General features: G+C 44.5%; 1 protein-coding gene across 1 annotated transcript in view; it reads left to right on the forward strand.

The window, feature by feature from the left end:
* The window catches only part of cacna2d2a (calcium channel, voltage-dependent, alpha 2/delta subunit 2a), an 871,148-nt gene that overhangs the window by 638,668 nt on the left and 211,600 nt on the right, over positions 1-20,880 (forward strand). The window contains exons 10-11 of the mRNA XM_060835047.1: positions 4,057-4,107; positions 13,557-13,656. Coding sequence (XP_060691030.1) covers positions 4,057-4,107; positions 13,557-13,656 — 151 coding nt within the window. The remainder of the gene's footprint in view (positions 1-4,056; positions 4,108-13,556; positions 13,657-20,880) is intronic.

Raw genomic sequence — 20,880 nt, forward strand, 5'->3', positions numbered from 1 at the left:
ATGAGTGTGACCAGCTGTCACAGACTTGGATTTCTGGTTTTTCTTATAGTTGTGGCTTTAAACAATTGCTGTTGGATTCACAACAGGGTAGAATCTGCTTGAGTTTTCAAGAAGTAGAAACTATCTTTTCACACTCTCAGTTACAGCTAGAAACTGAGGCTTCTCTCTGTCACTGGGTTAATCTGAGAGACAATTGTGTTTTTCTGAATTTGCATTTTTGCCGAGGGGTGTCTTTATGGGATGTTACAATATATCAACAGTTAATTAATGATAGTTACTCTATCTATTATTCTGTTAAGTTTTCCATATATATAAAAAAACAAGCTGTATATTTGCAATAACTTTTACAGTAAGCATCTCAAATATAAACGTAAAAGGTTCATAATCAATGTGATACATTTCATTTTTACTGATACAATATTTACTCTAATAATCCTCCAAATCTGGGAATTAGTTAGATGAGAGTTTTTTTTTATTAATATCTGTCACATGAACCCAGGTTTGTGAACAGAGGGGGCGGAATCTTACAGGATGACGTGGGCTTTGGAAAGATTTGTGACATAATTGAACAGGAGGTCTAACGAGGCTAATCTCAACATAAGGAGTATCTTGCTTTACCTTTTAGAGTTTGGTGAGTTTGGCAAGCATTTTCTAATCAACCTATTCAGAGATATTATTGCATACTTCAGGAGTAAGTGAGATATAAACTCAGACCTTCTGGCTCGGAGCTAGTGGCACAAGGGCCCTCTTGCTCTGTCACTCTTCACAACTGTCGTGGTGAGTTTCTGGCTAGGCAATAATGAATTGCCACTGAAGAGTAATTATTCTTTGTTAAATGCCTTGTTCAGGGCCCTATCTATATAATTTATCTTCAGCTTTTTATCTTGCAAACTCACCAAACAAGCTAGATACCAAAAAGACTTCCTGTGGAAACCAGAAGTTTCTGTTGGATTCACCTACAATTTGCACTGAATGAGTACCAATATTCAGGGCTCGGTCACTGACCACACACGTCTCACACCCACAGACACTAGGATCCGATATTTGCCAACATCATTGCAGTCAGGTTTGCGAGTGCTACAAGGAAGAGTTTAAATTAGATTGGCGGGGAGGAGGGTGGGATCCTCAACAGCAGAGAGGGACGTTCAAGGCTGGAAGGAGATTCAGAAATAGTAAAGTGAGGAGATGGGTCAGGCTGGAAGATGACAGGATTCTGGATTAGTGGTGCTGGATAAGCACAGCAGTTCAGGCAGCATCCGAGGAGCAGTAAAATCGACGTTTCGGGCAAAAGCCCTTCATCAGGATTAATTAATAGAATTATGGCCACCTTTCCCAAAGTGCTCCCCCACTGTCACCGCCGTAACATGTCCTGCCATATTTCCCAAGAGTTGGTCAAGGTTTGACCTCCCTGAGTAGGACCCTCTATATACTGCTTGAGGAAATTTCACCGAATGCAGTTAAAAAATTCCACCCCAGCTAAGCCCTTAACACTCTGGCAGTCCCTGTCTATGTTAGGAAAATTAAAATTTCCTACTATGACAACCCTATTGCTCCTGTAAGTCTCCCTGCATATTCGTACCTCTAATTCCCGTTGACTAATTGGGGGGCCTATAGTATGATCCCACTAACGTCACCAGCCCTTCTTATTTCTTAGTTCCATCCACAAAGCCTCAATGGATGATTCTTCAGTTATTTAGTTTCTGATCACTGCTGTGAAACTCACCTTAATCAAAAATGCAACTCCTCCTCCCTTCTTTCCACCACCTCTGTCCCACCTAAAGCACTTGTACCTGGTACATTAAGCTGCCAGTGCTGTCCCTCCCTTGGTCATGTTTCTGTAATGGCTACAATATCCTAGTCCCACATCCTATCCATGCCCTGAATTCATCAGCCTTACCTGTCAGCCCTCTTGCATTGAAATTGATGCAATTTAATCCCACAAGCATTACTTGCTTCCTGTCATCTTCCAGGTAAAAACAATGACTGCAGATGCTCGAAACGAGATTCTGGATTAGTGGTGCTGGAAAAGCACAGCTGTTCTGGCAGCATCCGAGGAGCAGTAAAATCGACGTTTCGGGCAAAAGCCCTTCATCAGGAATCACTGGGGAGACTTGTGTGCAATTCTGGCCTCCTTCCTGTCGGAAGGATGTTGTGAAACTTGACAATGTTCAGAAAAGATTTCCAAGAGGACGATTTGAGCTGTAGGAAGAGTTTTCCCTGGAGTATCGGAAGCTGAGGGGTGACCTTAGAGGTTTATAAAATCATGAGAGGCAAGTATAGGATATATAGACAAGGTCTTTTCCCTGGGGTGGGGGAGTCCAGAATTAGAGGGTGAGAAGGAAAATATATAAAAGGGACCTAAGAGACAACCTTTTCACACAGAGGGTGGTACGTGTATGGAATGAGTTGCCAGAGGAAGTGGTGGAGGCTGATTAAATTACAGCATTTAAAAGGCATTTGGATGGGTGTATGAATAGGAAGGGTTTGGAAGGGTATGGGCCAAGTGCTGGCAAGTGGGACTAGATTAGGTTTGGATATCTGATCAGCATGGGCAGGTTGGACTGAAGGGTCTGTTTCCACACTGTACATCTCTATGGCTACTACTCTAGAGGGCATCAGTTCAAGGTTAGAGGGAAAAGAATAGAAGGGAACCTGAAGGGCAACATTTTTACACAGAGGGTGGGTATGCACACAGAATGAGCTACCAGCAAAGGTAGTTGATGTGGATGCATTAATGACATTTAAAAGGCATTTGGACAATTACATGAATAGGAAAGGTTTCAGAATGATATGGGTCAAGTGCAGGGAAATAGGGTTTGTGTGGATGGACATACTGGTCGGCATCGACCAGTTTGGACCAAAGGGCCTGTCTCCATGCTGTAGGACTTAATGACTCTATAAAGACCCTCATGGCACTTCTCCAATTACTTGCAGGACACTTCTGCAAATTAATGTTGCACTGTGTCTGCACCAGTAACTTGCATTGTCATGGTACAGCAAGGACACTTTGTGCTCAGGGACACATACCCAGTTTGTGGACTGGAAGAGGCTACATCTCAGGCTCTTTGCTCACTGTTACAGCATTCAATCACTCTGACCATATGTGGTTGCTCTTGGCAGATGTTACTTTGTCTTTTTGTGCTTTGCTGCTTCAGCCAGAGAAGCAAAGCTAATATTACTTCTGTCTTGCATTGTCATATGGCACATACACAAAGGAAGGAGCTTAACATGGTTGTCAGCTAGCCTCAGTCAAGTCGAGGGACAAACCTTCACTCTGGTTCCACCTAGTTAATCAATAGCAGACCAGTGGTTTTTGATTTGGCTAGTGAACTAGGGGTCCAGGTCAAGATGCTGAGTTGCGGAGGTAAATGTTGAGCAACCCAACATCCATCTTGACTCTCCTTGTCCTGTTGGGGACTGCTTTCCTTCTCAAATGAAATGAACCAGGCATTAAGAGTGATGAAAGCGGGTGGCACTTTTACTGTTACCTATTAGTTTTGGTGCAGGTGGGGGTGAGTCAAGTGAGTGACTGAGCAGCACAGAGGGCATGGAGAGTTGTCATGTTAGAGCAGAATGTGTACTGCAGACTTGAGTGCAGTGTATATTGCAGGGGTTGTGAGTGCAGAATGTGCACTGCACACTCAGAGGTGTGAACGCACAGTATGCCTTACAGACCCAAGGGTGTGAGCACAGTGTATGTACCACAGACCCAAAGGTGTGAACCTAAAGGCTGCTAATATTACTGATGAGGACATGCATGCAGCAGGTTGTGTGCTTTGCTGCAAAATGCTTATAATGGGACTGTATATTTGATTGATCTTGATGTTTCATGTGCTGGAACTGTTCCTAATAATGAAGCAGCATTCACAGGCTCCGTTTTGGAAAGATAAATTATTATTCAACTCGTCAGTGCAGTAGCTAAATCTATTTTTCAAAGTAATTGGTTTCCTCAACAGAACTATTGACCGCAAGGTGCCTCACATAATTTTCATTGACCTTGTTGAACTGAAGCTTTTGGGGACTAAGCAGCCTTTTTCTGACTTCATTCCTTTGTAGGTATATTCAAGGTGCCTCATCTCCCAAGGACATGATGATTATAGTAGATGTGTAAGTACTCATTGGTTTAACCCACACTTTCTGTTGAAGGATCATAGTCAACTAAAAAAAATTGTAAACTCTGTTTCCTTCTGCACAGTTTCTGCCATACTTGTTGAGTATTTCCATTCCTTGCTGTTTTTATTGCAGATTTGTGACATCCAAAATTTATTTTTGCTTTTTAACTTAGCTGGGCACACTGTCTTTCCCTGACAGTGAACCAGCATCCACTTGTTCAGCCTGTGTGTGCTTTGTGCACAACATTATGTTGTCATTGATTTCACATTGAATTGTAATTTCTGATACATTAATTTGCACCAAAACTAGCCATTTAACCCAGAAGAGTGTGGGGAGTAGAACTGGAGATTCAATGGGGCCATGTCTGATTTTAAGGTGCAAAACTGACACATGGTTATTGTGTAGTGGAAGGGAGTGTATGTGCGTGTTATACACACCAGATAGGTACTCACATTATTCGCAAAGGCAGAAATTTCTTGAATTGATTTCTGTATCTCTTGAGAGCTTCTCTTCATAGTCCATTTTTGTAGCTCTTAATATCTGCTTTGTCACCGTTTCTTGTTCTTTGCATCTATTGTAATTACTTGAGGTTCTGCAAATATTAACATTGTTGAATGCTTTCCCTTTTAGTTTCATATTGTTCCTCACCCGTTTTAGTTGTCATGGTTATCTTTTTTAGTAAGTAGAATTCTTACCCTTTAGTGGTATAAACTTGTTCCTTATTACATTCAGTTTTGTAATAAACACTTGCACTGATTTTCGGTTGTTTCATACATATACATATTTGTTCCGTTTACAGTGGACAGTGGCTGTCTCATTCTTTTCAAGTTAGATTCCCTTTTTTCAAACATAATATTGAACTTAATTGTATTATGATCACCGTAAGGTAAATTTTCATGCACCATTAGGTTGTAAATCAATTTGGTTAATCACTCAGTATTAAATCTAATATGATATCATCTAGTTTGTTCATAAACATGCTGCTTTAGAAAACTATCCCGCATGTAGCAATTCATTACCTTTCTGGCATGTGCCTGTCTGCTTATCCCATTCTGTTTTATTACATGCTTAAACTCAGCATTTATGCAAACTACCAATTTACAGCTACTCCTGCAGTACTTGCACACAATTCTCATTACAGTATTGAATACTTTTTGATTTCATAATTCTACCCATAAAATCTCCAAAACCTCTCATATCCTTGCTCATCATTGAGTTGATACATTTGTTATAGAAATGGAGAAAGATGGTCTGGAAAAACAGGTTTTGGATTGGAGTAAAGGAGGTTTTGTTAAAATAAGGTAGGAACTGGCAAAAATAGACTGAGTGCAAGTACTTGAGGGTAAATTATAGCAGAACATTGTAACACATTCAAAAAGGTACTGGGGAGACTACAGGCTGAACATATTCCCTTTAGGGTGAAATGTAAGAATAACAATCCCAGAGAACCCTGGATGTTTAGGAATATTCGGGACTGGATAAAAAAAAACATGTGAATAAAGACAGAAGACATTGCAGAGTGTTAAATGAGTACTTCACATCTGTCTTTATTGGGGAGGAGATTGCAAGTACAGAATTTGAAAAGATGGACTGTGAGGCTCGTGAACAGTTTGATTTAGGGAGTGAGGAGATATTGGAGATTTAGCAGGTTTAAAAGTGGACACATCTCCAGGTCTAGATGAATTGTATCCTAAACTGCTGCGGGAGATGAGGAAGAAAATTATAGAGTCCCTGACTCAAAGTTTTAAATCATCTCTGGCCACAGAGGAGGTACCAGAGCTCTGGAGGACAGCTAATTTGGTTCCACTTTACAAAAATGGTGGTTAAGATAAACCTGGGAACTGAGAGTTTAACATCAGTAGAAGAGGAACTATTAGAGAAAATAGGGAAGGGGAAATTAATCTCCTTTAAGGAAGCAAGGTTTGTTCAGGGATAGTCAGCCTGACTTTGACAGAGGGAAGTTATGTCTAACAAATCTGGTTGAATTTTCCAAGGAGGTAATGAAGTGTAGAGATTAGATTAGTTTACTTACAGTGTGGAAACAGGCCCTTCGGCCCAACAAGTCCACACCAACCCGCCGAAGCACAACCCACCCAGACCCATTTACCCCTTCACCTAACACTACGGGCAATTTAGCGTGGCCAATTCAACTAACCTGCACATTTTTTGGATTGTGGGAGGAAACTGGAACACCCGGAGGAAACGCACGCAAACATGGGAAGAATGTGCAAACTCCACACAGTCAGTCGCCTGAGGCGGGAATTGAACCCGGGTCTCTGGCGCTGTGAGGCAGCAGTGCTAACCATAAGGGTAGGGCATTTGGTGTAGCTTATATGGAATCAATAGGATCTTTGACTAGGTCCGACATGGGAAACTGATAGAGAACGTAACCATTCATGGGATCTAGGGTACTTGACAAGCTGGATCAAAATTGACATACAGATCATTCTACTTTAACGTGTGTTTCATCAGCACAAATTGGCTATAATGCGATTGACGAATTATGGATGTTGTTTGGAGAACGCGAGCTTTCTACTGAACAGGTGTAGTGATTTCCTATTAGCAACCTTTGTTAGCATGATTTTCTATAAGTTTTCCATGACATGATTTTGTATAGTGCGAAGTTGCAGAGGAACACAACTGCCGCATTATAGCAAAACAACGTGTAGTAGCAAGAGACAAAAGCTAGTGGTAGGCTGTTTGTGTGACTAGAGCCTGTTGTACAATGGTGTACCACAGGGGTCAGTGTTGCGTCCCCTGTTGATCGTGATCTATATACAGAGGAACCTTGATTATCTGAACGACATGGGCGGGGAATATTTTGTTTGGATAATCGAATGCCGGATAACACAGTTTAACCGAGACCTTATGATCTTGTTCGGATAATCTGAAATTCAGATAATCAAATGCCGGATAATTGAGGTTCCTCTGTAAACGATGTAGATAAGAATTTGGAAGTGATGATTAGTAAGTTTGCAGATGACACAAAGATTGGTTGGGTAGTTGGCAGTGAGGAGCATTGCATTAGATTATAGGAGGATATAGGAGGAGATTTGATCAGATGGGCGGATCAGTTGCAGGTGGAATTTAACTTTGATATATGTGAGGTGATGCACTTTAGAAGAACTAATAATTCAAGGGAGTACTCAATGAATGGCAAGACACTAAGAAGTTCAGAGGGATCTTGGGGTGCTTGTGAACTGTGTGCAGTTCTGGTCAGCACAGGAAGGATATGCATGCACTGGAGAGGCTACAGAGTAGATTTACAAGAATGTTGTCAAGGATAGAGCATTCCAATGATGAAGAAAGGTTGCACAAGCTCGGATTGTTTTCTTTAGAGCAGAGAAGGTTGCAGGGGAATCTGATAGAGTATACAAGATTGACGAACATGGACGTGGTGGACAGAAAATAGCTGTTCCTCTAATTCAAGGGTCAGTACCAAAGTGGCATAGTTTTAAAGTGAAAGGTTTAGAATAGAATATCCTTTATTGTCATGTGTACCCTGTTGTTGAAGTACAGTGAAAAGCTTTTACCCTATCTGCTTCTTATGGTGTCATTGTTAAATAGGACATCATTAAAGGATTGACATTACAGTCAGGTAAAAAATTTCAAATAAGCATGACATTGTAGCAGCTCAGCACAAGGCCTCCGCACATGGTGAGTCTGCCCATGCCAGACCCCATTTCAAAGCCCATCCCCACAACATTCCAAGACTGCTCTATACCAGCATTCAACTGCTCCAAGATAAGTTCCAGGACTTGATCTCCTGCACCCATCTCCACCTAGGACTCGCTGCCTACATGCTGCTCTAAGACTTACTAACCGTGTACTACCCCGGGCCTCACTCCCCATGCACTGCTCACTACCCTCAAGCTCCTCAGGTGCTCACTGCCCTCGTGTTTATCTGGGGCCCACTATCCACATGCGCCTCTGGGGCTCACTGCTCTCACACTCACTTTCCTCACGTTCACTGCCCTGACGCTCCTCTGGGGTGCTCTTGTGTTTACCTGGAGCTCCCTGCCCTCACGCTCCCTTGGGCTCACTGCCATTGTGTTTATTTGGGGCTCTCTGCTGTTATGTTTAGCCAGGGCTCCCTGCCTTCGTGTTTACCCGGGACTCTCTGCCCCATTTACCCGGGGCTCCCTGCCCTCGTGTTTACCCGGGGCTCCCTGCCCTCGTATTTACCTGAGGCTCCCTGCCCTCGTGTTTACCTGAGGCTCCTTGCCCTCGTATTTACCTGAGGCTCCCTGCCCTCGTGTTTACCCGGGGCTCCCTGCCCTCGTGTTTACCTGAGGCTCCCTGCCCTCGTATTTACCTGAGGCTCCCTGCCCTCGTGTTTACCTGAGGCTCCCTGCCCTCGTGTTTACCCGGGGCTCCCTGCCCTCGTGTTTACCTGGGGCTCACTGCCCTCGAGTTTACCCGGGGATCACTGCCCTCGAGTTTACCCGGGGATCACTGCCCTCGTGTTTACCCGGGACTCACTGCCCTCGTGTTTACCTGAGGCTCCCTGCCCTCGTGTTTACCCGGGGCTCACTGCCCTCGTGTTTACCCGGGACTCACTGCCCTCGTGTTTACCCGGGGCTCCCTGCCCTCATGTTTACCTGGGGCTCACTGCCCTCGAGTTTACCCGGGGATCACTGCCCTCGTGTTTACCCGGGACTCACTGCCCTCGTGTTTACCTGAGGCTCCCTGCCCTCGTGTTTACCCGGGGCTCCCTGCCCTCGTATTTACCTGAGGCTCCCTGCCCTCGTGTTTACCCGGGGCTCCCTGCCCTCGTGTTTACCCGGGACTCACTGCCCTCGTGTTTACCCGGGGCTCCCTGCCCTCATGTTTACCTGGGGCTCACTGCCCTCGAGTTTACCCGGGGATCACTGCCCTCGTGTTTACCCGGGACTCACTGCCCTCGTGTTTACCCGGGGCTCCCTGCCCTCGTATTTACCTGAGGCTCCCTGCCCTCGTGTTTACCCGGGGCTCCCTGCCCTCGTGTTTACCTGGGGCTCACTGCCCTCGAGTTTACCCGGGGATCACTGCCCTCGTGTTTACCAGGGACTCACTGCCCTCGTGTTTACCCGGGGCTCCCTGCCCTCGTGTTTACCCGGGGCTCACTGCCCTCGTGTTTACCCGGGGCTCCCTGCCCTCGTGTTTACCTGGGGCTCACTGCCCTCGAGTTTACCCGGGGATCACTGCCCTCGTGTTTACCCGGGACTCACTGCCCTCATGTTTACCTGAGGCTCCCTGCCCTCGTGTTTAGCCGGGGCTCCCTGCCCTCGTATTTACCTGAGGCTCCCTGCCCTCGTGTTTACCTGAGGCTCCCTGCCCTCGTGTTTACCCAGGGCTCCCTGCCCTCGTGTTTACCCGGGGCTCCCTGCCCTCGTGTTTACCCGGGGCTCCCTGCCCTCGTGTTTACCCAAGGCTCCCTGCCCTCGTATTTACCTGAGGCTCCCTGCCCTCGTGTTTACCTGGGGCTCCCTGCCCTCGTGTTTACCTGAGGCTCCCTGCCCTCGTGTTTACCTGAGGTTCCCTGCCCTCGTGTTTACCCAGGGCTCCCTGCCCTCGTGTTTACCCGGGGCTCACTGCCCTCGAGTTTACCCAGGGATCACTGCCCTCGTGTTTACCCGGGACTCACTGCCCTCGTGTTTACCCGGGACTCACTGCCCTCGTGTTTACCTGAGGCTCCCTGCCCTCGTGTTTACCCGGGGCTCACTGCCCTCGTGTTTACCCGGGGCTCCCTGCCCTCGTGTTTACCCGGGGCTCACTGCCCTCGTGTTTACCCGGGGCTCCCTGCCCTCGTGTTTACTTGGGGTTCACTGCCCTCGTGTTTACCTGGGGCTCCCTGCCCTCGTGTTTACCCGGGACTCACTGCCCTCACAGTGAGAAAGAAAGAAAACGGAATAAGAAAGAAAAAGAAGAGGAGGAGCAGAGGACCTCTAGCAGGAGCATTTAGAGGAAATTGAAGAAAATCTTTCTACCAACAGGGTCATGAGTGCCTAGAATGCACTGCCTTTGAGGACAGTTGAAGCAGATAACCTCATAAAATTGAAAAAATGTTGATGTGCAGATCAAGTGTTTTAACATTCAAGGATATCAGCCTGGTGTGGGAAAGTGCGGCTAGTGGAGGTAGTAGTGTATAAATATAATGGGCTGAAGGACTTCTTCTATACTGTATAATTCTGTGATTGCTTTCCTAGTATTCCTTGTCATTTTTATGTCTGAGTCCCAAAGCCTTTCAGGCACGTCTGTCACAGTTGCTCATAACAGAAGTGGAACTTTGTGAAGCTAAATGCCCAGGGGTCATCCAAGTTTATAGCTGAGACTCTGTTTTGCTCAAAAATAACCCTCTAGGAAAATATTGGAATGGCCATTTTGGAGACTGGAACAGTTCGAAAGGGAATTTGGAATGCAGGGTAGAGATGAGAAAGGTCAGAGGGGAAGATAGATGTGTCTGTAGGGAAGATCTCACTCTCCACAGGAGTAGTATCGGCTGATTGGAGGCAAGCAAATGTTATTCCTGTGTTCAAGAAAGGGAATAGGGAAATCCCTGGGAATCACAGACCAGTCAGTCTTACATCTGTTGTAAGCAAGGTACTGGAAAGGATTTTGAGAGATAGTATTTATGACTATTTGGAAGAACAAAATTTGATTAAAGATAGTCAGCATGGCATTGTGAGGAGCAGGTTATGCCTCACAAGCCTTACTGAGTTCTTTGAGGATGTGACAAGTTGACAAAGGTCGAGCAGTGGATGTGGTGTATATGGATTTCAGTAAGGCATTTGATAAGGTTCTGCACTGTAGGCTCATTCAGAAAGTTAGGAGGTATGGGATACAGGGAAATTTGGCTGTCTGGATACAGAATAGGCTGGCCAAAAGAAGACAACGAGAGATAGTGGTTGGAAAGTATGCTGCCTGGAGGCCAGTGACCAGTGGTGTTCTGCAGTCATCTGTTCTTGGGCCCCTGCTCTTTGTAGTTTTTATAAATGACTGATGAAGAAGTAGAAGGATGGGTTAGTAAGTTTGCCAATGACAGAAAGGTTGGTGGTGTTGTAGATAATATCGAGGACTTTTACAGGCTACAACAAGACACTGATAGAATGCAGAACTGGGCTGACAAGTGGCAGATAGAGTTCAACCTGGATAAATGTGAAGTGATTCATTTTGGAAGATTGAATTTGAATGGTGAATACAGGATTAAAGACAGGATTCTCGGCAGTGTGAAGGAACAACGGGTTCTTCAGATCCACATGTATAGATCCCTCAAAGTTGCCACCCAAGTTGACAAGGTTGTTAAGAAGGCATATGATGTTTTGGCTTTCATTAACAGGTGGATTGCGTTTAAGAGCTGCAAGGTTTTGCTGCAGCTCTATAAAACCCTGGTTAGACCACACTTGCAATATTGTGTCCAGTTCTAATCGCCTCATAGGAAGGATGTAGATGCTTTAGAGAGAGTGTGGAGGAGATTTATCAGGATGATTCATCGATTGTAGGGCTTGTCTTACGAAAAGAGGGTGAGTGAGCTAAGGTTTTTCAAACTGGAGAGAAGAGGGAATAGAGGTGACTTCATAGAGGTGTTCAAGGTAATGAGAGGCATAGATAGAGTAGATAGCCAGAGACCTTTCCCCAGGGCAGAAATGGCTATCATGAGGGGTCATAATTTTAAGGTGATTGGAGGAAGGTATATGTGTCAGAGGTAGGTTCTTTATGCAGAGCGTAATGCGTAGAATGAACTGCCAGCATTGGTAGTAGAGTTAGAGATATTAGGGACATTTAAGTCACAGCTGGATAAGCACATGGATGGGAGTAAATCGAAGGGTGTGTAGGTTAAATTGATCTTAGATTAAGCAGCATCCGAGGAGCAGGAAAACCAATGTTTTGGGTAAAAGCCCTTCATCAGGAATGAGGCTGGGAGCCTCGGGGGTGTAGAGGTAAATTGGAGGGGGAGAGGGGGGTGCTGGGGCTGGAGGGAAAGTAGTTGAGAGTGCAGTAGGTGGTTGGAGGTGGGGGTAAAGGTGATAGACCGGAAGGGAGAATGGAATGGATAGGTGGGAAGGAAGATGGACAGGTGGGACAGGTCATGAGAGATTCCTGAGCTGGAAGGTTGGAACTGGGATAAGTTGGGGGAGGGGAAATGAGAAAACTGGTGAAATCCACCTTGATGCCATGAGGGTTGGAGGGTCTCAAGGCGGAAGATGAGGTGTTCTTCCTCCAGGCGTCGAGTGGTATGGGAGTGGCAATGGAGGAGGCACAGGCCCTGCATGTCCTCGGCAGAGTGGGAGGGGGAGTTGAAATGATTGGCCATGGGGTGGTGGGGTTAGTTAACGCAGGTGTCCTGAAGATGTTCTCTGAAGTGCTCTGCGAGTCGGTGTCCTGTCTCCTCAATATAGATGCTCCGCATCAGGAGCAACAGCTACAATATATGACATGTGGCAGTGCAGGTGGAACTTTGACAGATGTGGAAGGCTCCTTTGGGGCATTGGACGGAGGTGAGGGGGGAGGTGTGGGTGCAGGTTTTGCCATTCCTGTGGTGGCAGGGGAAGGTGCCAGGAGGGGAGGGTGGTTTGTTGGGGAGTGTGGATCTGACAAGGTAATCGCGGAGGGAACGGTCTTTATGGAAAGCGGATAGGGGTGGGGAGGGAAATTAGGTAGTTTGATTATAATGTTTCAATTACCAGGTTGGCTTCCTGCAGTCAGATTGGCTGCCTAAGCCCTGTCTTGCCTTGGTTAAAAGTTGCATGATGGCTTTGTGATTTAGATTCTTGCACATTTTAACATCACACACCTCATCCAGTCCCACCTTATTGGAGGCTGTTAAAACTCCTCTAAAGTATTTACATGTTATAGTGTGCTTGTTTGAATTAGTTAAGATATTCAGGTTATTATGATAATTGTTTCATTGTAAAAATATTTTAGATAATAAGAAATAAAGGTGATTGAATCAGTAATTTGAGAATTCTTTGGATCTATTAGTAGACTGAGTCCGTCAAGTTAAAAATCACACAACACAAGGTTATAGTCCAACAGGTTTAATTGGAAGCACACTAGCTTTCAGAGCAATGCCAAAAGCTAGTGCTTCCAATTAAACCTGTTGGACTATAACCTGGTGGTGTGTGATTTTTAACATTGTATACCCCAGTCCAACACCAGCATCTCCAAATCCGTCAAGTTTACATACAGATCTATATTTCAGTGTAATCTAGACAATGCATAGATCTGGAAAAAAGTGTGTGTGCAGCACACAGCAAATGTCTGTATCTGTGTGTAATTTTTTTTTATGTGACTGTGTATATATCTGCATGTTTGTATGCATAACTGTTTGTGTCTGTGTGGGTGTGTGTGTCTATAGATGCATCTCTGTCTCTGTGTGGTGCCTATCTCGTATGCACATGAATGTGTATGCATGTAAGTGTCTATTCCAAGAGGTCACTGCCCTGTGTTTTGTCTGTTGTCAGGAGCGGTAGTGTCAGTGGCCTTACGCTGAAGCTAATGAAGACATCTGTCGTTGAGATGCTGGACACACTGTCCGATGATGACTATGTGAATGTTGCATCGGTAAGTACTGAATCTAACACAAAATACATGCCTTACCAAACTTGGACAGAATATCTTTATGATTTGTTTATTCTGTATTGGATTATGTGGCTGGTTTGCAATTAGTGGATGTAATGGTGACTGAAATGTCCTGTCATCTCCCTGGATCACAAAATCCCATCAGCTTGTCCAGCCTGTGTCAAGTTTTGCCAGATGTAAGACAGTTACAAGCCATGATATTATTCTAGAAAGACCTTCTGGAGTTCAGATAGATGGAGGTTGTGTAATCATTTGGAGAAGTGATCTTATGTCAATCTTTAAATCTGCTTTGATGTTAGGGATACAAATGTTGTATTGAACACATGTAGAGTTTTGAACCCAGCAGAATCTTTTTAGAATTTCCCAGTGTGTCATCCCCAATCACCACTCCCCTGCTCACTGACATCATTGAAATGCCTTAACCTCAGTGAGTTCCAACTCCACTGTGATCTGTGATTGGTGATCTGCAGTGGGGAAGGTGTAAAGGATTAAAGAGTCAGCACTTTGAGTCTCTCAGCATTTGAAGGTGTCACTAAAAAGGAGCAAACTTCTCCTTCTGCCCCTCCATCAAAACCCCCCCTCCCCGCACTCTGGTTCTCCTCTCCTATATCTGAGTTTTGTATATTCCACTCCCTCAGTCTCCCCTCACCCCCTGCACGAGGGAGGCCTTTCTGGTTCTGGGAACTTCTCTCACAACAGCTGCAGCCATGAAGTTATACAGTGTAAGATTTATGGAGGTCATGTGTTCTCATGCCTTGGAGTCAGGCATCATGTGGTTGGATTTCACGCAGACAGAATGCTACATGATCAAGCCTTCCAGATTGCCTGTCATTTAACAATTCATCATAAATGCAAAACATCTGCTCCTTTCAAGAAAGTGAGAGAAAACTAAATACTTTTTTGGAGCTTGAAACACGTTTCAGAGCCACAAATTCCTTGCCCAAAGCATTTTCAAATTCTGATTGATTTCAGCCAATGTTTACTTAACAACCAATAAGGCATCATAGCTCCACCTTACTAGTGGGTTTAAGTAGTATGTGGTTGCACTGAAGGTAGACACAGGACTGCAGTCAGGTGATCAATCTCACAGCACTAATTTTTTATTTTATTCAGGATTTTGAAAGGGGTGTGAAAAGAAACAGTGATGCAGACCTTATTCATATTCTGAGGTTAAACGTGAATTTGTTGAATGAGAGAATTAGAGTGGGTGAGTGCAGCAGAGAACCTATGATGGCAAATACCTCTATCAAAATTATCTGAGGGCCTCTTCTTCTTCCAAGACTGGAGATTCAGACAGATCCCATCCACCACCAGTTTCCTCTGCCTAGCAGAGCTCATTCTCAGACTGAACAACTTCTCCGTATCTTGCTTCACTTCCTCCAAATAAAAGATATGGATAGCTGCATGGGTCTCAGCTATATCTGTTGTCTTGTAGGATATATGGAATATTCCTTCCAACCCACCCCGCCCTTCAAATAATTCATTCTTAATGACTGAATCAGTGCCATTTCTTGCTCATCCAGAACTGGAAAAAAATACTTCTTTCCAATTTCCACTCTACTCTCATATTTACTTGGTGCATCTCTGAGTCTTCCTTCCCTCCCTTAAGTACCTTGTCACCATTCCCAGAATAGACTGTCCAGTAATATCCATCACAAATCCATAGACTGCTAAAGCTACATTTCTTCACATTCTGCTCCGACAAGAACTCCATTCCAATCTCCCCGTTTCTCTGTCTCAGTCGCATCTGTACCAATGATGCCAACTTATCATAAAGGCAGTTTCAATATGACTTCTTTTTTCCTCAATCAAGAATCTGACCCTTCCCACCAATGTGGTTGATAAAGCTCCCAGCAATTTCCAACCCATTGACACACTTCTGTGTCTCCCGTTCTCCTTCATCCTAGGACAACAATATGGTTCTACTAGTCACAAAGTCATAGAGTAATACAGCATGGAAACATGGTCGAAACTGCTCCAAGCTGACCATCATGTCCACTCAGCTAGTTCCAATTCCCCACATTTGGGGAACCCTTTCCTCCATGTACCTATCTAAATGGTTTTTTTAGATGACTTACAGTGTGGAAACAGGCCCTTCGGCCCAACAAGTCCATACCGACCCGCCGAAGCGCAACCCACCCATACCCCTACATTTACCCCTTACCTAACACTACGGGCAATTTAGCACATCTTTGGACTGTGGGAGGAAACCGGAGCACCCGGAGGAAACCCACGCAGACACGGGGAGAACGTGCAAACTCCACACAGTCAGTCGCCTGAGGCGGGAATTGAACCCAGGTCTCTGGCGCTGTGAGGCAGCAGTGCTAACCACTGTGCCACCATGCCGCCATGTTGTTTTAAATGTTGCTATTGTACTTGACTGTTGTACCACCAGATGGGTACCAATAACCTGAGGGGGAAATTTGCTAATGCTCTTCGGATAAGTTTAAACTAATTCAGCGGGGGATGGGAACCTAAATTGTAGTTCAAGTACACAGGAGGTTGAGAGTAGTCAGGTCAGAAATAAGGTTTCAAGGTCGCAAGAGAGCACTGACAAGCAAGAAGTTGGTTGAAGTGTGTCTATTTCAACGTCAGGAGCATTCTGAATAAGGTGGATGAACTTGCAGCATGGATTGGTATCTGGGATTTCAATGTTGTGGCCATTTCGGAGACATGGATAGAGCAGGGACAGGAATGGTTATATAGGTACTGGGATTTACATGTTTCAGTAAAAACAGAGAAGATGGGAAAAGAGAGGGTGGTGTGGCATTGTTAGTAAAGGACTGCATTATGGTTGCAGAAAGGACGTTTGAGGACTCGTCTATTGAGCTTAAATGGGCTGAGGTTAGAAACAGGAAAAGAGAGGTCACCATGTTAGGAGTTTTCTGTAGGCCTCCGAATAGTTCCAGAGATTTAGAGGATAGGATAGCAAAGATAATTCTCAATAGAAGTGAGAGTAACAGGGTAGTTGTTATGGGGGCCTTTAACTTTCCAAATATTGACTGGGAATACTATAGTTCAAGTAGTTTAGATGGGTCAGTTTTTGTCCAAAGTGTGCAGAAGGGTTCCTGACACAATATGTAGAGAGGCCAACAAGGGGAGAAACCACATTAGATTTGGTACTGGGTAATGAACCCAGTCAGGTGTTAGATTTGGAGGTAGGTGAGTACTTTAGTGATAGTGACCACAATTGGGCAGCATAGTGGCCCAGTGGTTAGCACTGCTGCCTCACAGAACCAGAGTCCCAGGTTCAATTCCAGCTTCAGACGACTGTCTGTGTGGACTTTGAACATTCCTCTCGTGTCTGCATGGGTTTCCTCTGGGTGCTCCAGTTTCTTCCCACAGTTCAAAGACTGGTCTGGTGAATTGGCTGTGCTAAATTGCCCGTAGTGTTAGATGCATTAGCCAGAGGGAAATGGGTCTGGGTGGTTTACTCTTCGGAGGGTCAGCGTGGATTTGCTGTAGGGAATCTAATCTAATTCGGTGATGTTTACTTTAGCGATAGAAAAGGATAGGTATATATCTAGTTATAGCTGGGGGAAAGGCAATTATGATGCGATTAGGCAAGATTTAGGATGCATAGGATGGGGAAGGAATCTCCAGGGGATGGCCACAGCTGAAATGTAGAGCTTATTCAAGGAACAATTACTGCAGGTCTTTGATAAGTATGTAACTGTCAGGCAGGGAGGAGGTGGTTGAGTGAGGGAGCTATGGTTTATGAAAGAAGTTGAATCTCTTGTCAAGAGGAAGAATAAGGCTTATGTTAGGATGATTTGTGAAGGCTCAGTTAGGGTGCTTGGGAGTTACAAGTTTGCCAGGAAAGACCTAATGAGAGAGCTATGAAGAGCCAGGAGGGGACACGAGAAGTCATTGGCAGATAGGATCAAGGAAAAACCTAAGACTTTTTATGCATATATCAGGAATAAAAGAATGATGAGAGTAAGATTAGGGCCAATCAAGAATAGTAGTGGGAAGTTGCGCATGGAGTCAGAGGAAATGGGGGAAGCTGTAAATGAAAATTTTTCGTCAGTATTCACACAGGAAGAAGACAATGTTGTTGAGGAGAATACTGAGATACAGGCTACTAGACTAGATGCGAATGAGGTTCACAAGGAGGAGGTGTTAGCAATTCTGGAGAGTTTAAAAATAGCTAAGCCCCCTGGGTTGGATGGGATTTATCCTAGGATTCCCTGGAAAGCCAGGGAGGAGATTGCAGAGACTTTGGCTTTGATGTCTATGTCACCATTGTCTATAGGAATAGTACCAGAAGACTGGAGGATATCAAATGTTGTTCCCTTGTTCAAGCAGGGGTGTAGAGACAACCCTGATCATTATAGACCAGTGAGCCTTACTTCGGTTCTGAGTAAAGTGTTGGAAAAGATTATAAGAGATAGGGATTATAAGAGATAGTTGATTAGGGATAGTCAACACGGTTTTCTGTAGGATAGGTCATGCCTCACAAACCTTATTGAGTTCTTTGAGAAAGTGACCAAACAGGTGGATGAGGGCATAGCGGTTGATATGGTGTATATGGATTTCAGTAAGGAGTTTGATAAGATGCCCCATGGTAGGCTATTGCACAAAATGCAGAGACGTGGGATTGAGGGTGATTTAGCAGCTTGGATCAAAAATTGGCTAGCTGAAAGAAGACAGAGGATGGTGATTGATGGAAAATGTTTTTCCCAGGGATTTAGTTACTAATGGTGTCCCACAAGGATCTGTTTCGGGTTCACTGCTGTTTGTTGTTTTTTATAAATGACCTGGATGAGGGAGTAGAAGGATGGGTTAGTAAATTTGCAGATGACACTAAGGTCTGTAGAGTTGTGGATAATGTTGTAGGTTATAGAAGGTCATAGATAAGCTGCAGAGCTGGGCTGAGAGGTGGCAAATGGAGTTTAATACAGAAAAGTGTGAGGTGATTCACTTTGGAAGGAGTAACAGGAATGCAGAGTACTGGGCTAATGGTAAGATTATTGGTAGTATAGATAAGCAAAGAGATCCCAGTGTCCACGTACATAGATCCCTGAAAGTTGCCACCCAGGTCGGTAGGGACGTTATGAAGACGTATGGTGTGTTAGCTTTTATTAGTAGAGGGATCAAGTTTTGGAACTATGAGGTCATGCTGTAGCTGTACAAAACTCTGGTGCAGCTGCAGTTGAAGTGTTGCATACAGTTCTGGTCACTGCTTTATAGGAAGGATGCGGAAGCTTCAGAAAGGGTTCAGAAGAGATTTACTAGGATGTTGCCTGGTATGGAGGGAAGGTCTTATAAAGAAAGGCTGAGGGACTTGAGGCTGTTTTCATGAGAGAGAAGAAGGTTTAGAGATGACTTAATTAAGACATATAAGATAATCATGGTGGATATTGAGAGCCTTTTTCCTCGTATGGTGATAGCTAGTAGAAGGGAACATAGCTTTAAATTGAGGGATGATAGATATAGGACAGATGTCAGAGGTAGTTTCTTTACTCAGCGAGTAGTAGAGGCGTGGAATGCAGTGCCTGTAACAGCAGTAGACTCACCAACTTTACAGACATTTAAAAGATCCTTGGATAGACATTTGGTTGAAAATGGAATAGTGTCGGTTAGATGGGCATCAGATTGGTTTCACAGGTCGGCACAACATTGAGGGTCGAACGGCTTGTATTGTGCTGTATTGTTCTGTGTTCTAACCACTTTATCTTGCAGCCCATCCCATATATGCATCACTATCTGCATGAAGCAGTTGCCCCTCAGGTCCTTCCTAAATCTTTCACCTCTCACCTTAAACCTATGTCCTCTAGGTTTTAATTCCCCATCCCTGGGAAAAAGACTATATGCATTCATCCTATCTATGCCCCTTATGATTTTATACACCTCAATAAGTTCTCACTCATTTCCCTACATTCCAAGGGATAAAGTCCTATCCTGCCAACCTCTCCCTACTAGTCCTGGCAACATCCTTGTAAATCTTCTTTGTATTCTTTCCAGTTTAACTATGTTAAAAATCACACAAGACCAGGTGATAATCCAACAGTATATTTGAAAGCACTAGCTTTCAGAGCGCTGCTCCTTCATCAGGTAGCTGTGGAGCAGGATCATAACTATGTCTTTCCTATAACAGGGTGACCAAAACTGTACACAATACTCCAAGTGTGGCCTCACCAGTGATCCATACAACTGTAACGTACTATCCCAACTCTTGTACTCAATGCCTTGACTGATTAAAGCCAGCATTCCAAATGCCTTCTTCACCACCCTGTCTACCTGTTCACCACTTTCAACAGTACTTGAGGGAATCCTGGAGGACAGGATGGACAATGTATTTGGATAGGCGAGGACTGATTAGGGATAGTCAACATGACTTTGTCCGTGGGAAATCATGTCTCATGAACTTGATTAGGTTTTTTGAAGAAGTAACAAAGAAGATTAATTAGGGAAGAGCGGTAGGTGTGATCTATATGGAATTCAGTAAGGCATTCGACAAGGTTCCCCATGGGAAACTGGTTAGCCGTTGGAATACAGGGAGATACAGGCCATTTGGATAGAGACCTAGCTCAAAGGTAGAAGACAGAGGGTGGTGGTGGAGGGAGACTGAAGGCCTGTGACCAGTGGAGTGCCACAAGGATCAGTGCTGGGTCCACTACTTTTCATCATTTATATAAATGATTTGGATGCAAGCATAAGAGGTATAGTTAGTAAGTTTGCAGATGGCACCAAAATTGGACGTGTAGTGGACAGCGAAGAAGATTACATCAGATTACAATGGGATTTTGATCAGATGTGCCAATGGGCTGAGAAGTAGCAGATGGAGTTTAATTTAGATAAATGTGAGCTGCTTCATTTTTGTAAAGCAAATCTTAGCAGGACTTACACACTTAATGGTAAGGTCCTAGGGAGTGTTGCTGAACAAAGAGACCTTGGAGTGCAGGTTCATAGCTCCTTGAAAGTGGAGTCGCAGGTAGATAGGATAGTGAAGAAGGTGTTTGGTATGCTTTCCTTTATTGGTCAGAGTATTGAGTCCAGGAGTTAGGAGGTCATGCTGCATCTGTACCGGACATTGGTTAGTCCACTTTTGGAATATTGTGTGCAATTCTGGTCTCCTTCCTATCGAAAAGATGTTGTGAAACTTGAAAGGGTTCAGAAAAGGGCCGAAGGGCCTGTTTCCACACTGTAAGTCTAAGTCTAATCTAAAAGATTTACAAGGATGTTGCCAGGGTTGGAGGATTT

The sequence above is a fragment of the Hemiscyllium ocellatum genome, chromosome 14 (genome assembly GCF_020745735.1).
Source record: "Hemiscyllium ocellatum isolate sHemOce1 chromosome 14, sHemOce1.pat.X.cur, whole genome shotgun sequence".
Classification (NCBI taxonomy): domain Eukaryota; kingdom Metazoa; phylum Chordata; class Chondrichthyes; order Orectolobiformes; family Hemiscylliidae; genus Hemiscyllium; species Hemiscyllium ocellatum.